This window comes from Homalodisca vitripennis, chromosome 8 (genome assembly GCF_021130785.1).
Source record: "Homalodisca vitripennis isolate AUS2020 chromosome 8, UT_GWSS_2.1, whole genome shotgun sequence".
NCBI lineage: Eukaryota > Metazoa > Arthropoda > Insecta > Hemiptera > Cicadellidae > Homalodisca > Homalodisca vitripennis.
This window is the reverse complement of record NC_060214.1, coordinates 34,072,683-34,087,565: the sequence shown is the minus strand read 5'-3', so window position 1 is coordinate 34,087,565 and position 14,883 is coordinate 34,072,683. Positions and strand designations below refer to the sequence as shown.

The 14,883-nt window shown below is 33.0% G+C and overlaps 1 protein-coding gene across 2 annotated transcripts; it reads right to left on the bottom strand.

Moving 5' to 3' along the window:
- Positions 1-5,091: 5,091 nt before the first annotated feature.
- Positions 5,092-14,155, bottom strand: LOC124367540 (thioredoxin domain-containing protein 17-like). 2 transcript variants are annotated; one of them, XR_006922911.1, is made up of 4 exons: positions 13,418-14,155; positions 8,335-8,416; positions 5,750-5,971; positions 5,092-5,259 (listed from the first exon to the last, which is right to left on the bottom strand). XR_006922911.1 is itself a non-coding variant. In XM_046824467.1 (3 exons), exons 1-3 carry the CDS (start codon positions 13,560-13,562, stop codon positions 5,818-5,820), a joined length of 381 nt encoding a protein of 126 aa, XP_046680423.1. In that variant the 5' UTR covers positions 13,563-14,154; the 3' UTR covers positions 5,092-5,817. The 2 variants fall into 2 exon arrangements, 1 of the variants encoding a protein (XP_046680423.1); XM_046824467.1 differs by having other exon boundaries at positions 5,092-5,971; positions 13,418-14,154.
- Positions 14,156-14,883: the final 728 nt, after the last annotated feature.

The following is a 14,883-nucleotide window of genomic DNA, read 5'->3' as shown; positions in this document are numbered from 1 at the left end:
GGTAAACTGTGTTATTAGCTGTATATTTCAGCTCTACTAGTTGAGTCCTGTTCTTCAAATAACTATTGAACCAGTTTATTGCATTGCCTTGGATTCCTAAAGTCATTAGCTTAGTAAGAAGTAAATTATGTCCCAGTGTGTCGAAAGCTTTACTTAGATCCAAGAAAATAGCAGATACTATTTTTCCAGTTTCAATTTGGTCAATTACATTCTCAAAGAAGTCAGTGATAGCTGTGGTTGTAGATTTAGAGGATAAAAATCCGTGCTGGTGTTTACTGAGCAAATTATTGTCCATGAGGTGGGTTATTAATCTTGTTAAAACGATTTTTTCAAATATCTTGGAGATGGTTGATACAAGAGATATTGGTCTAAAGTGGCCAGCTTCTGTGCTTTGTGGTTGTTTCTTAATAGGGATTATTTTGGCAATCTTGAGGTCAGCTGGAAAAATACCCTGAGCTAAGGACTTGTTCATAATATCAGTCAGAGGCAGTGTAATTTCATCAACACAGTGCTTAAGTAAGATAGATGAGACATCATCTATGCCTGCTGATGGCTTTGATTTCATTGCCATGATGGTTTTCTTAACTTCTGCCTGTGTAGTGCTATGAATAACAAATTCAGGTGCATTGGTGGTGCATTGAGGCTTCCTTGAGATATCTGAAGTTTGACCTGCTTCTTTTAGTGTTATCTCAGCTATAGTTGTAAAATAAGTATTTAGGTGCTCAGCTATTTCGAATGGATTGTTTAATTTGTTGCCATTGACTGTCAATTCAAGTGGAGTGTCCTGTTTCTTCTTATGGCGTTCATTATTAATTGTGTCCCAGACTGCTTTTGACCTGTTTTCTGAGTTGCTTATGCGGTCTACTATTGCTTGCCTTTTTAGATATTTCAGTCTCATATCATAGGCTTTTTTCTTTTCTGCTGTTTGGGTTTTAGCAGCTACGCAACCTGTGGTTTCTTCTCTATTTAAGGCTTCTAAAAACTCGGTCTTCAGTCTTTGAGCTTCTGGATCATTAAAGTGACAAGCTCTTGCATTACGCTTTGCTTTGGTTTTTTTATAAGGACATGTTAGGTTCATTGCAGAGTTAAGTATTTGGCTAAAATTTTTAAAAGCAGTGTCCACAGCTGGTGCATTAAGCACTAATCCCCAGTTAAGTCCCTTTAAGTAGTCACTCAGGCTGTCAAGGTTATTTTTATTAAGATGTCTTCTAATTGAATAAGTTGTGGGAACAGGTGATTTCTTCAGATTCGTTGAACACAGCTGTGCGTTGTGATCCGAAAGCCCTGTGGTCAAGACATCTACTGTGACTTCTGGTAAAGGGATGTTGGAGCAGACACAGTCAATTGATGTTGATGTAGTGCTGGTTACTCTGGTAGGTGGCAGTGATAATCTCCTAACACCATATTGTGCAAGAGCGTCATTAAGTTTCAAACAGGGACTGTCTTGAACTAGGTTGTCCACGTTTATGTCGCCAATTATAATGCTTTGTTGAAAGGGGATTGTGTTCAAGATCTCTGTTAAGTGATCGATTGCCTCATCCAAGTTCCCAGATGGTGGTCTATAAACACCCAACACATAGATGCTCTTTTGACCTTCTTTGATTTTGATAAGTTGGGTCTCACATATCATCTCTAGTGCTGGAATTGTATCAATCCTGTCCACTTTATTTCCCAGATTTAAGTGTTTATATATGGCTACACCTCCTTTTTGATGATGCATCCTAGAGAAACTTCCTACCAGTTCATAGTTAGGAATTTTGGTATTTTCAAGAGCATCATGTTTTAGTCCGTGCTCCGTTAGCACAACAATACTAGGGAGGAATTAAATGGTAACCAACTTTATTGTCTCTATCTGGATTTCTGCAAAGCTTATGACAGAGTTTGCTACTTTCACCAGATAAAAAAACTAGAGGCACTGGGTGACACGGGTTCTTTACTGGCTTGGTTTCGGAGTTACCTGGTTGGACATATGTTGTATGTGAAGTTTGCTAGTGTACTTTCAAGGCCTGTTCATGCGTCTTCTGGTGTACCTCAAGGTAGTCGCTTGGGACCCTTCCTGTTCTGTTTATTTATTAAAGACATCGGTAGTTCGTTGGAGAGCTCATATTTAGTCTTCTCGGATGATGTCAAGATATTTAGAGAAATCTCTTCTGCTGATCAGCAAATCGAGTTGCAAAGGGACCTGGAGAGGATCCAGGACTGGTGTCAAGCTAACGCCATGGATTTAAATGTAGACAAATGTATGGTCATTTCCTACACAAGAGCAAGACATCTTCGCCAGTTTGATTATATGCTATATGGTATTATTCTTCGAAGGGTCGTTAGTACTCGTGGCCTTGGTATTCTTTTAACTTCTACCCTGGACTACAGTGAGCACATTATTAACATTGCAGACAAATCTGCAAGACATTTGGGCTTATCAGTCGCACCTGTTGGCAAAACTTCTTCATCACGTCATTTAAAGCTCTATATGTTGCACTTGTTCGGCCTATCTTGGAGTTCTCTACGGTGGTCTGGTCCCCCTACCAAGTGGGACAAGCCTCTATTCTGAATTCAGTGCAGAGGAAGTTCCTCAGGATAGTTGGCATCAAACTTGGCTTCCAGTATAGGGATAACGGTGTGCAAGAAATTCAACGCAGTCTTCAACTACCCACCCTTGCATCCAGAAGAATATTAATTAGGACATGGTTTTCTTGCGAAAATTATTGAATGGTCTCATCGACTGTACGGAGATTCTTCACCAGGTTAATCTTCAGGTCCCTCGTGAATCCACAGACACTGTCAGCTTTTCTGGAACCATCACCATCCTACAAATTACCACTATCACAGTAGTATACCTAGACTAATGAGAACTGGTAATGCCGTATTTCCTGAAGTTGATTTTTTTTTTGTTCCTCTCTTGCTGCCTTCAAAAACATATTAGCTACTATAATTATAATTAAGTAGTTGTCCTCTGAATTTTGGTTCATATAAAAATATTATGTTGCTATTATTATGTATATTGTTATGATTCTGGTAAATATTATAGACCTAGTTGTTGTTTTCAAAATTCTATCATTTGTTACTGTTTTGATGTTAAGTTTTCTACCATTTTAGTCTATTGTTTGTTATTTATATTATCTAATTTTCTAATTTAATTGATTTGTTATTGTTAAAGTGCTTGTTATTAAAGTTGCCTTGTGTTAATGATTTTACAGTACATAGTTTTATTTTGTTATATTTAAAACTATTTGCTATATTGTATAGTATTAGTATTTATTGTTATTTCATTGTATCTCCATGTTAATCAGATATTCTTCATTATTAATTAAATGAACGAATAAATAAACTCTTTTAGCCAAGTTGAAGGATTATGGAATTCAAGGATGTGTCCTTGATTTTATAAAATCATACCTCTTTAATAGAACACAAAAGGTATATATCAAAAGGAAATTGGTCACAGGAAGTCAAAATAGAATACAGTGTCCCTCAGGGATCAGTACTTGGACCCCTATTTTTTGTCATATATATCAATGATATACCATTGGTTGTTGACGCTAATACACTTCTCTACGCTGACGACACAACTTTTTATAATAGTAGTAATATCCTGAATGAACTAAAATAATTAACCGACACCACAATAAACAAAGCATCAATATGGTTTAAAGAAAACGTTGTTTTAATGAATGAAACTATAACTCAAAACATTTTGCTTACTTTAAAAGCAATGCCTGAAAATAGTTTTAATCTTGAATCAATAAGTAATACATAAGTGAAAATTATGTTCGGACTGCATATTTGGCTACTTTCAGTCAATTATGAGATATGGATTAATACTGTGGGGAAATAGTGCTAGAGTTCAGGAAATACTGGTGCTTCAAAAGAAAGCTGTTGTAAAACTGTTGGCAAAGCTGAATATCTCAATCATTGTAAACCTGTTTTCATTAACCAAGGAATTCTTAAAATAGTTAATTTATATTTATTAGATTTATCTGTTTATATTTTAAATAACGAGGATTTAATAAAACATACACAAACACATAATTACAACACAAGAAACAGAAATAACATTTTAATTGACTATTGTCAACTGAGTAAATCTTTGAATAGCCACGTTCTAGTTGGCTTTGAATAGTCACGTTCTAGTTGGCTTAAAAGTGCATAACAAATTGAAACATCTAATTAAAAAATACTCTCTTAAAATTTATAAAAATAAACTTTATGTATAGCTGTTACAAAACCCTTTCTATAATATTGATGAGTTTTTTTCTATTAACAAAATAGACATTTAATGATTGTTTAAAGAAAAACTCAAAATATAATCAGTGTTATACTCAACTGATTAATTAATGTTTTATATTATATACATCATATTTTTGTATTATACTTATTCAATCTTATTTAGAGACAATGCTATTTAGTCTGTAGCTGAATTAGACTTTGTCAATGCATGTAACATTGACCATAATCGTAATGCATACTCAGCATTCATAGTACAAGAAAGTTCTGCTTCAGTACTGATCAGTTTCTACTTTCAACGAGGTTTCTCTTCTTTGCCACTAGCAGGCACACCACAACAACACTTCAAACTGGGAATAGATTTCAGCATTAAGTGAGACCTCTATTACATGTATGCTCAAAGGGCAGCTGACTCCGATTTCGCCGTCCCTGACAATAGTAAGTCCACATATGTCACAGAGGACATGAATATGGACACTTCACATCCTCACAGCTGTTACTGAGTTGAAACGCCATTAAAAACACACACCTCAAAAAAATTATTAGTATATTACAATTTTTTACATTATTACAAATCAAAATTTAAAAGATGCAACATTTTAATGTGTGCAAAATGTTTTTAAGCTACAAAACCAATGTGGAATGTACCTTTTTGTGACATATTTCTAAAATGTTGCTTATACAGTGAAAAATTTGAAGAAGGAAAATGAACATTCTGTAAGACAGAGTAGGAATCTTTTGTCCCCCTTATGAGCATTTTTGATGTAGGTTACATAATAATTGAATAAGACGATAAACGAATACCTGCATTGGGCAAAATGGGATTACTTGAAATATTTTGTTTGATACAGGAATGAATGATACAGAATCTACTCTTAAAATATGTATTTAATTCTATAATACGTAATTAAAAAGTGGAATAACACATACTTAGATTGTTATTAATATATGCATTTCCAGGATCATGTTGTAATAACCTTTCTTCTCTGCATATGAGGAATCCATTCCTGGAATTATGCCATTGGGTTTGGAAACAACCTGGTATAAATGAAAATAATTTGAGTTTGTTTTGAAAAATGTCTAAAAATATATAATCTAATATCTTTAAAAATTGTTTTATTTTGGCTACAGATGTTAAAATCCAAAATTTTTATCTAATCCAAATTTGTATTTAAAATAATTTTTTGGAGAGAGTTTAAAACCCACATAAATAATAACACCTTCATGCTGGTAACGACTTTATGGGATTGAGTACATTAAGGTTTAAAATAGCATGTAATAATTTATAAAAATAATTAGAAGAGGTTCTTGGATTATTTCTAAATTATTGATCTACTTTTACCATTATAATGTATATGTACCAATAATTTAGTGCAATCAAACATCTATGATAAATAATATCCACATATGAAAAGGCATCTTATCTTAAAGACTGGTTTTAAAAAGTAATTGACAGAAAAACAATTTATGATTTGAAATAAATACTTCTCCATCGAAAAGTTATCTTTTTAATACATTTTTATCTTACACTATTTGAATAATAGAAAGCTGACAGTATCACATCATTATTTTGCTTCAGAAGATATCTTAGGAATGCTATAAATCTTCTTCAAAAGCCATCTCGATTATTTCTTTATTGGCAAAATCATTGCCTTCCAACCGCTCCGGGTTATTCCATTTGACAATTGTGGGAAGAGAGCTGAGATGAACTTTCTTGTCTTTGCGGAATGGGCATTCTTTGTCTTTCCAGCTGCAACAAAAGAAATTTTAAACAATTTGTAATTATTTTAACACAACTACAGTAATATTAATCTGTGTACCAACACAACAAGTGACTGTTGAATTCAACACTGTACAACAAAACATCAACTACTATCATGGGTGTATATAACAGGGAAGCTCAGGAAAATGTTGAAAAACAAACATTAAAATTGCACCCACTCCAGTACCTAGTTTGCTTTAAGCTAGGTCAATCAATCAAATTCTTTATTTTCATTAGACACAGTATAGTGTAATAGACATTGTCAATACAGTGAGTTTTCCACACACAATATTTATAAAATCTTAAAGCTCAACAATCTACCAGAGAAAAAATCCAATTTTTTGGAGTGTATTTTATAATTCCCAAACTAACCAGTGTTTCAGCCTTCCCAACATAATTTTCTATATATACCATTGGCTGTTTTACATTGTTGCTGGTGCCATTTGTCGAAGTGGAATAATAATTTTGCAGATTCCCATTAAGTTTTCCAGTTCATACAGCGTTGAAACATTGTTAACACAATTAAATGTTGGAAATATGAGTATTTTGATCTTGCTCTGTAGAGCCATTATTAACAAAACTCACTACCTACACATCCGCTTCTACAGATGAGTTTTGGTGACAATTTCAGTTGCTTAAAACATAACCAATCCACAACAAGCCTATACTATATTTAAATAAAATGTTGACCCTCTTTGGTTCTCAATTAATTGTTGTTAATTAAGTACAATGAAGCGGCAAAAATTATTTGACAAGTTTATTGCTACAATTTTTAAGTCAACCAATTTTATGGAGAAAGTGCTAGTGCTTCACCGTTAGCTCACAATAGTGCAGTGCTGAGTGGAAACCTTATCAACTACACAAACCTATTAACCCAAGCAATGTTATACTAAGTGAGGAATTGGGTCAATTAAAAATCCAACCCCCAAATTCCAGAAACATTTATGGTGTTATAGAGACCAATAGTTCATGTGACATTTTCTGTGAGAAAAATTACGTAACTATAGTGATTACAAAAACAATATCAGCTACTTTACTCAAACAGGTAAGCAATATTCCATTTTATTGTGTTCTAACCAATGGAAATCATTAAAATGTGGTGCAGGAATAAATATTCAACATGAAAGACAAGAGTTAATGTTCTGCTTTTGACTACATGGTATTGAAGATAACTGATTAGTTATCATGAAACCATTGACATATAGATAACACTAATGTGCCATCAATTTTGATGGAAATATTTCTGTAACTGGGAATCACGCTCCTAAGGCTGACACTAGTCTGAAAATCACACTCCACAATTAATTGCTTAAATTTGCCATGTTGTTTATTTATTTATTAGTATGCTATCATTTCACATTTTTCTCTTTAACAAGATAATGTAGATTGTAAACCCTGTTAGCAAAGCTACACATTTTCTCTAATAACCAGAAGCTGAGGGACAATTTGCATTGTATAAGAACAATGGACAACAGTTACACACGTGAATAAGTGGTTAAACCAGTGTCAGCTAACTATAAAAAAATAATTGTAACTATTATTCTGATGATAATATAAATACGTCATGTCATTCCCGGTTTTAAGTGTATAAAAACTAGGAAAAATATAATATGAGAAATAAATTATTTTTTATTCCTTTATTTACCACCCATTCCAATCCCAACAAAACTATCATGGCAAATGATCGAATTTTTCTTAGGAAAATTAGTTTTAATTATTTGAAGAAAAGCCGGTTCTGTGTGCTTACGTAAGCACAGGTTGTAAGCTCTCAGTTCCTTCAATAGAAATTTGTAAAAATCTTACAAAACTGAAACCAACTTTGAACTAGCTTAATGTAATTAATTATACATAAATTATATTAAAATACACAACAGTTAAAACTCCAAAAACTAATTTAAAATCCATAAAAGAATATATTGGAATATTTTTGTTAATTTGTTTCTACTATTAACATAACACTGAAAGCAAATGAAAATGCATAAAAGCGTAACAAATGCTTTATTGCATTTAGAGTATTAAAAAGCTTGAAAAAATCAATATTTCATGGTTTTCCCCAAAAATAAATCATTCTCGTATTTGTAATAAAGAAACTGAAACAACTTTTGATATTAATTATCACACCTGCACTCATTTCCAATTGAATGGTTAGGGATACTACAGTTTGAGTTAGTCAAAATTGATCTAAGAGAAAGATGTTAGTAACACCGCCATGTCTCAGAAAAGGAGTAGATAAAATTAGGTCTATTTGACTATTCTAGTTAGCTGAGAGTCTATTCCAGCAGTTTATGTACATGAAGGACAGATGCTCTTTTATATTTTTATGACTTGTTACCAGAAGAAGCAATACTTACAATTCACGGTTCCCCACCAAGACCTTGACAAAAACAACAGTGTCTGGAAGTTTGTTCACAACTTCCTCTATTGCAGGTTCAGCTAAAATGAGAGAAATGTTTCTAGATTAGTTTAATATTGCCTATACCATAATTATAATGCAATAAGTAACTTATCTTAGAACTCCTGCTCTTAACACAAAAGCTTTTAAAATTAAAATGTCATCCCTTAGCCAGTTTTATCAGTAATTCACTGATGCACGTTCTCATGGACCATAAAATGTTAGCTTACAAGAGCATAGTCTTAATTGATTAGCTGCAAATAAACTCCATATTAATATGTCTAAAACTCAACTCATGAAACTTCACTCCCAAACCACACAAAACCTTCCACAAGTTAACTAGTGTTACCTTCTTTATATTCACTCTTTAAACAGTATCTTTTCACTAAGTTCTTGGGTGTCCACTTTAATTACAGTCTTAAATGGGATTCCCATATAAATTACCTTGCAAAGCAGCTTCATTCAGCAATTTTTGCCCTGAGGTGCCTATCTTCATTTGACTCCTAGGAAACTCTCAAACTGGGTCACAGTGGCTTATTTGAGTCCAGAATTAGATATTTTCATTTTGTCAAATGAAGAGGCAATTACCTTCGTGAGCAATTATTTCCCAAAAACAATTCAGAGTACAGGTTACAGAGATGGGAGCATCTCTAAGAGACGTGTGTAGAGTTACAAGTAGATTATATAAAAAAAAAACATTTCTCAGAAAATTTGTCATATCTTTATTAGGTCGGAAACTTTTCATACCATCTTCGTAGGTATTTTATATTATGGTATAGTTCGGCTATGTTTTTATATTTATAAAGTAATAATTTAATGATGAGTTAAAAATCATCTATGTGTAGGTCTATTTATTAAATGTAACAAACAAAACTGTTTAAAATTTACTTCTTACTATTTTGAAGAATAAGCATGTTGAATACAGTATGATAAGCGGCCCCAATTTGTTACATAGAAATTGACAAAGATATTTAATTATAACCATCAATATAATCAATCGATACTGTAATTTATTTGAACAATTAACTTAAATCGTCTGTATCAACTGTAAACACTTTCAGATAATAAAATAATGTAATATTCGAATTTTAAATAACAGACTTTGGCTGATTAAAAATGGCACAACACTAAACAAAATTGGTTTAAAAGACGTTGGACTGGTACCAAAAAACCCATGACGTGAAATTTGTGGGAAAGAAAAATATTCAATTGCAAGAGGAGCGAATATGGTCATGTTCAGATATAGAAAAGGTAATGGTGGTTATAATTTCAGTAAAAATGCACTGAGAACAGTTTCTTCGAAGTTCTAAGTTTGGACTACCTCACATTGTGACTTTAATATAAGTTTTTTCCAGAAACCAGACAAACTATGATTTGTCATAGTTGAGTGCAGCTCGAAATTACACAGCCAAGAAGTACAATATCAGACCTACTGTTGTTTTGTGGGGAGGATTTGTTTTGTATGGATTGGTGGAACAATTTGATACAGAAGAATGCTTAAGGAGGTTCTGGAGTGGTGGTGAAAATAAATTAATTTAAAATAGGGAAACATATATAAAGAAGGAAAGTTGGAAGAAGGAACATGGATATTAGATTAAATTGAAACCAAACCAGGACAAAAATGTGGTGGTAGATAGAAAATTGAGGTTTGTTCTGAAAGCAAACAACATGTAAAAACCCTCATTCCTCATTAAAGCCTCATTAACAAACATAGTTTCAGACTTGGCATATTTTGGACTGAGTTAAATTTGGAATTGAGTTTAGATGGTTTTGTCCATTTTACCATCAATCATAGCAAAAACTTTTAGACCCAGCAACTGGTGCTAACACTCGTACAGTTGAAAGCTCGTGGAGGACCATGAAACAAAGTTTGAAAAGTGGCATGCCAGCGGACCTGCTTGCAGATCATCTATGTGGTTATCTGCAGAAGATGCGTTCAACCATTTCTCGAAAGTGATTAAACATTGCTACACAGAAAAATACATAATATATAGTTCCGCAAATTTCAAATTTTCTACTCTAAATATTGTTTTATCACATATTTCTATTCCAAATGTTTTTTTATGTTATTATTTTCTTCTAATTGTTTTTTTTATCTTATGGTTCATTTATTATTTACAAGATTATCAATGCATTTATTAAATTCTTTATTTTAATTTCAAACAGATTATTGACATTGAGGACTATAGATACTTTGATATTAATTGATAGTCTAGTATATACAAATAGGTACATACTTTGGTATAATCAGGAAGCCACTACTTTAGGAAAAGTTTTTCTCAACAGGGATCTAAAAATCTACATTATTAGAAAGAAAAGTCGTTATTTGACTTACTTTATTTTATTTTATTTTATTTTACATTTCAACGGACACCTCCATTTTTACAGTTTTGAACAATAATCAAACAATGAAAGTAAACAACCACAGTGACAAATAGAGCAATAACGATTAATAAACTGTTTAAGTGACGAAACGGATATAAACTATGAATGACAATAACGTAATTAATCATTAGTGTACCGTGATTTGAACTATGGAAAACAACGAACAATAACAGCAATAAATTAGCACGAAACAATGAGAATAAACAAGAATAGACAAGAATTAACAAGACACATTATATAAATAACAGCAATGAGAGTCGTACAGATAAAGTGTAAGAACGAGTGTCTTCCCTCATTGTGCAACTCCTAGGCAGATAACTCATGCAGACCGGCGATCTTCCTCTTGAGCACTGGTATACTGTCCACAAAAAAGTCAACGATGTCGGCGACGCTATTACTAGAACTCTGAAGTCGGTACATCGTATCGTTTGCTGCGTAGTTGGTGCGATGTTGCTGCCTAGCGAACAGGTCTCTGGAGCGAGTGGCTGAAGGGGTCCTGAAGAGGATCTGGCTCAGCATATCGGGGCAGTCGATCTTGCCGTTAAGGATCTTTGACAGCAGTACAACGTCAGCGAAGAATCTGCGATCCGCAAGAGTCAGGAGTCCCAGATCACGAGACACTTCCCCGATGGGAACCTGACGATAGAGAAGACCACTCCTGACACCCACTATTCGAATAAATCTTCTTTGAATAGTCTCTAGTTCATCTATGAGAAACTTCTGGTGGGGGTTCCACACTGGAGAGCCATATTCAAGGATTTGGCTGGAAAATCATGTCATTATGACAAATTTTTTTGTTTTCTGCCTCCCAAAAGAAAACCATATCGATAAAAAGGAGGCCACTCTGTCCCTACATACTATTTTTTATAGGGTATATAAATAGGTAAATACATATGTTTAAAAATGTTTAGTTTTAATGAGTGCTCACATGATCTGTGGTTGAATTTAGGTAATATTTCGAGGAATGGTTTTCTTTTTTTGCCAGAAGTGTGTTTGACGGTCTGGCACGTGCTCTGAGGTCGTGAAAGTACAATTGAAAGTGCCCCTGGCCATCAGTGTGGATTTCGGTGACGCCGCTCCACACTTCTGACAAAAGAAGAAAAACATTCCTCGAGATAGAACCTAAATTTAAGCTCACATCAAGTGAATGCTCATAAAGATAACATTTTACTTTGGTACTGCAAGTAACATATTTATGATAACCTAACCTAATCCACTTATATCGCATAACTAGTAGTTAGTGGTCTACAGATAATACCAAAACACCTACCAATATCATGTATCAATGATTATACTAATTGATTTAAAACACCAGGTCCACTCATCATACTCTGAGAGCGTATAACACACAAAAAATGTAAGTTTATTAACATTATAGTTGCGGCCATTAAGACAACAACCTACTGATGGGTCCGAAATAACGGAACTGTTATTTTTTCACAGATAATTAAAGTAACAGGTAGACCTGTTATCGATCAGTTTCTCTTAACAGGTCTTAATAGGTCCCGAGAACTGTGACTGGTGGGACTCGGAACGGAACAGAACAGAACAGACCTACCGACCGGGAGTCCGCCGAGTCCAGGCCGTTTAACTGTTACCCACGCTTTAGCCAGCCAGCAAAACAGGTCTCAATACTAGGTCCCAGTTTTCTATCTGGCCACCAGACTGCAGCACTAGTTGGTTAGGCTATTCTTTCTTTCTTTCTAGTTTCTCAGTATATGAGTAGCAATTAGTTATTATTATTTATTTATGTATGTTGTTTAACTATTTAGTAAATTTAAATGTATTTTTGTCATGTATTAGTTATTATTATTAATTATTATTTATTTATGTATGTTGTTTAACTATTTTGTAAATTTAATATATATCTTTGTCATTTATTAGTGTAAGTATTGAGTAACAAACAATTAGGTACCATTTGTTGTAAAAAGTAATAAATACTTTTGTAATTAAATTAAAAAATAACAATCTCACTTAATCATTTTATTTGTGTGTGACATGGTTAAATAAAAATATTTATTGAATCATTGAATCATGTGTTTTTTTATTAACATAGCTGAAAATGCATAAATATTAACTAATTAGATCAAAGTCTGAGAGTGATTAGTTTAGTAATTTATAGGATTGAACAGTATTGTATTTGTATCTCTCTCTTTTGGGATACTAAATTTATGTAATATGTACAGAACTGAAATAACTGGTAAGGAACAGATAAGGGTCAGGCTCAGGCCGGTTAGTAAAAATCACAGATTAGACCTATTAGCCAAAATAACAGTTAAGACCTGTTAAGAAAGAACAGGTCTCTTAAGAGGAAGTAACAGGTAGACCTTATAAGGAAAAGTAACAGTCTAAGCCCATCACTACAACAACCACACTAATGATTTTACACATTATTTTTATTAATTTAAAACAATATTGTTATGAAACAATTAAAACATGAATTAACTGTAATAAGTATGTTTTTGTATTCGATAAATTAAGTTAGATAGGTATTTCTGATCAGGAATTTGATTTGCTGATCATTTGATGTCATGGTGGGCGCTTATTATACTGCAAACTTTTGATGTTATAACCATCCTAATGTGATAACTAAAAAGAATACTAGACTAATTTAAATAAGACAAAGCAAAAAATATATTTCAAAAGTTGGAAATTACCTTGGACACAGTCAGGGCACCAACTCACACCTTGATTATTTAATGATCCAGTGAACAAAATATATACTTTTGCCTTCTTCTCTTCCAATTCTTTCAATAATTTCAAATATTCTTCATATCCTTCTACAGTATGTTTTACAACCATGTCTGATCAATATTATTTGACCTAATCTCATACAATAGAAACCAGCAATCAGTAAGCTACCACAAACTACAGTCAAATGGATTATTTTAAATTAACTGCTATTTTTTTAGTCAAATGTCTGTTAAATAAACATTCAAGTGACTCAATTTAACTGATAAGATAAAAACTCTACTCCACAAGAAGAGATTCACAGACTTGCTTATTAGTGTAACCTTAAATATTTCCTTTTCCACAGTCTTCTAACCTCTTCCTTAGTCTTGCCTGTATGTGTATACTGTACTGACTGTAACAGTATTACTCTACTTATTCGATCTGATAAGATAAAGATGTTGACTGACCTAGGGACAATACCAACTCTTTATAGAGTAAAGATGGTCGTTAAATAACGTATTATGATGGATAACACTAATATCAAGTTTTGCCAGTTAATTGGTGTGAAATTATTGTTGGAATTTTGTTGTTTTAATGTCGTTTTTCTGTTGGATACTATATTATATATGCTATATAACGTGGCTTTTAGAAACTATAACACTGTCTCAAAAAGTTTAAATTTATACAAAATTTGACTTTATAACTACCACGGCTTCCCGCTAAGTTCGTTAGTCACCTTGATGTAGTAGTTGTAATAATTGGATGCCATTCGTTTCAGTGCCGTTCAAAGTTAAACAAATGCTCAACTAAAATACATTAACAAACTTGCTGTACTTTTTTTAAATTTTATACAACAAACAAATTTTTAATTTCGTCCGATGTACTTTTAATGTATTCTGTGATTAAATTACATGAAAAACATAAAACCAATATTTAAAACTTTTATTTTTTTGTTTTAAAAGTTTTAAATATTGGTTTTATGTTTTTCTTGTAATTTAACAGTGACCAATATAAGCTCCATCTACAGTATTCTGTGATTATAAATATCTGTAAAAATATATATTCTTCTCTGTTTTCATTAAAGCCGCGTTTACACCGGAAATGGCAACAAAAAATTGCCAACTCCGATTGCCGACGCTAGTTGCCGATGGAAGTTTGCAATTTGTATCTGCAACCATGAACACAGTTTGCTTAATTTTTACTGAAACTTGCAACAACAAAATTAGACAGTATATAGAATGTCGAGTGCGGAAGAGGCTGTACTTGCTGCGGCAGCGTGTGTTGTTCTAGGTAAATTAAGAAGACGGAGAAGATTCTGGGTTCGACTTTCATTGCAGGCAAGAGCAAGGTATAGTGGCAGCGATCTATTGAATGACTTAAATAGAGATGATACAGATCTTTTGACGAGAGAATCGAGATGCGATGGCAGTATAAAAAACCTTTTAAGAAT

What these genes read in the sequence shown, in the direction of transcription:
- LOC124367540 (XM_046824467.1), bottom strand. Translation starts at nt 13,562, where the DNA reads ATGGTTGTAAAACATACTGTAGAAGGATATGAAGAATATTTGAAATTA. An exon ending in GTGCCCTGACTGTGTCCAAG is followed by an intron (nt 8,417 to 13,417) that starts GTAATTTCCAAC and finishes CTCTCATTTTAG; the next exon opens with CTGAACCTGCAATAGAGGAA. An exon ending in TTGGTGGGGAACCGTGAATT is followed by an intron (nt 5,972 to 8,334) that starts GTAAGTATTGCT and finishes CTTTTGTTGCAG; the next exon opens with CTGGAAAGACAAAGAATGCC.